Consider the following 1,286-nt stretch of genomic DNA (forward strand, 5'->3'; position numbering starts at 1 on the left):
GCGCCCCGCGGGGCGCCGCCGCGGGCGGGGGGGGGGGGAGCCTCTCCTGATGCCAGCCCTGCTCAGGTCAGCTCTGAAGGAGCTCAGTACCCAAACGGGCAAGCCTCCCCGTGTCTATAGGGTGAGCGGTACGTGCCTGCCCGGTCCCTCGCACCCATAAGTGCCCTCATCCTGCGCACGGCGGCGGGTCTCTGATCACCCCAAAGCTCCCCTGATCCCAGGTGCCGGGTGAGACGCCAAACCACCCACCCGCCTTTGGGGACGGGGGACCACATGGAGCCCTGAGCAACAACCCGCTGCCACCAGGACGTGGGCTTAAACCCGCTGTGCCCCCCAGGCTCTCCTCCCACGGCTGCCCCCTTCACAGGCTCCTGCCCAAGGCAGGGCTTGCGGGAGGCTCCGTAGGTGCCGGGGTGAGCAGAAGCTGGGCCGGGCACCCAGACCCCCCGGCATGGGCTGTGCCCGCCCATAGCTACCCCCCACCCTGCTGCCAGCCTGGGAACAGCCTGGCTCTTGCTCCGAAAAGGTCCCCTCTCCCTTTCAAGTGGGCTGGTGAGCTTTGACTTGGTCTTTGCACAGGCTTCATGGCATCGCATAATAATGTTCTGTCACAGTGGGTGACCTGGACCTTGTCCTGTTTCCACACATTTGGAGCCACCTGGCTAATGAAGTGGATATTGTTTTCTGGTCCATCTCTCTCACCCTATTGCTCTTCCCCCTTCCTCCACGCCCAGCTCCTCCGAGCGGTGTCAGGAGCCTCACTGCAATCGGCCTTTTCCCATCGTTGTCCGGCACAGCTCATTAACTCCTCTCAGCAGAAGAGCGTGGTCATTACGGCCGGGGGGCCGATGGGTGCCCCGCAGGGCTGGGAGCACATAGTTTCCCAGCCGGAGGAAGGCACCGGCCCGGCGTAAGCATCAGCCCAAGCTTTCACCAGCGGCTGGGAACGCAGGATGGCTGCACAGGGTTGGGGTTTTTTGGGGGTTTTTTGGGGGTTTTTTTTTGAGTTGAACACACTGTGCTCTGCCCCCTGGCCCTCCGAAGTCACCCGCTTTGCAGCCAGCCCACGGGTGTCACGGGAGGGTCTGGGTGCCCAGTGCTGGCCACCAGCTTCCATGGCTGGAAGTGGCCTCGCCTCCTGCTCCCCCATCACCCACAGCACCAGAGAAGCTCCCCGGTGCCAAACTAGAAGCCCGTCCCCTCACAATCGCCACAAGGGAATAACCGTCCCGGTGCGATGGCCCTTGGCCAGGCAATCCCTTCCCTGCACCCACAGCCTCCTCCAT

General features: G+C 63.7%; 1 protein-coding gene across 1 annotated transcript in view; it reads right to left on the reverse strand.

Moving 5' to 3' along the window:
* The window catches only part of LOC104121983 (hepatocyte nuclear factor 1-beta-like), a gene marked incomplete at its 3' end in the record, with an annotated part of 10,378 nt that extends 9,908 nt beyond the window's left edge, over positions 1–470 (reverse strand). The window contains exon 1 of the mRNA XM_009634058.1: positions 250–470. Coding sequence (XP_009632353.1) covers positions 250–470 — 221 coding nt within the window. The remainder of the gene's footprint in view (positions 1–249) is intronic.
* Positions 471–1,286: the final 816 nt, after the last annotated feature.

The sequence above is a fragment of the Egretta garzetta genome, unplaced genomic scaffold (genome assembly GCF_000687185.1).
Source record: "Egretta garzetta isolate BGI_Z169 unplaced genomic scaffold, ASM68718v1 scaffold120, whole genome shotgun sequence".
NCBI lineage: Eukaryota > Metazoa > Chordata > Aves > Pelecaniformes > Ardeidae > Egretta > Egretta garzetta.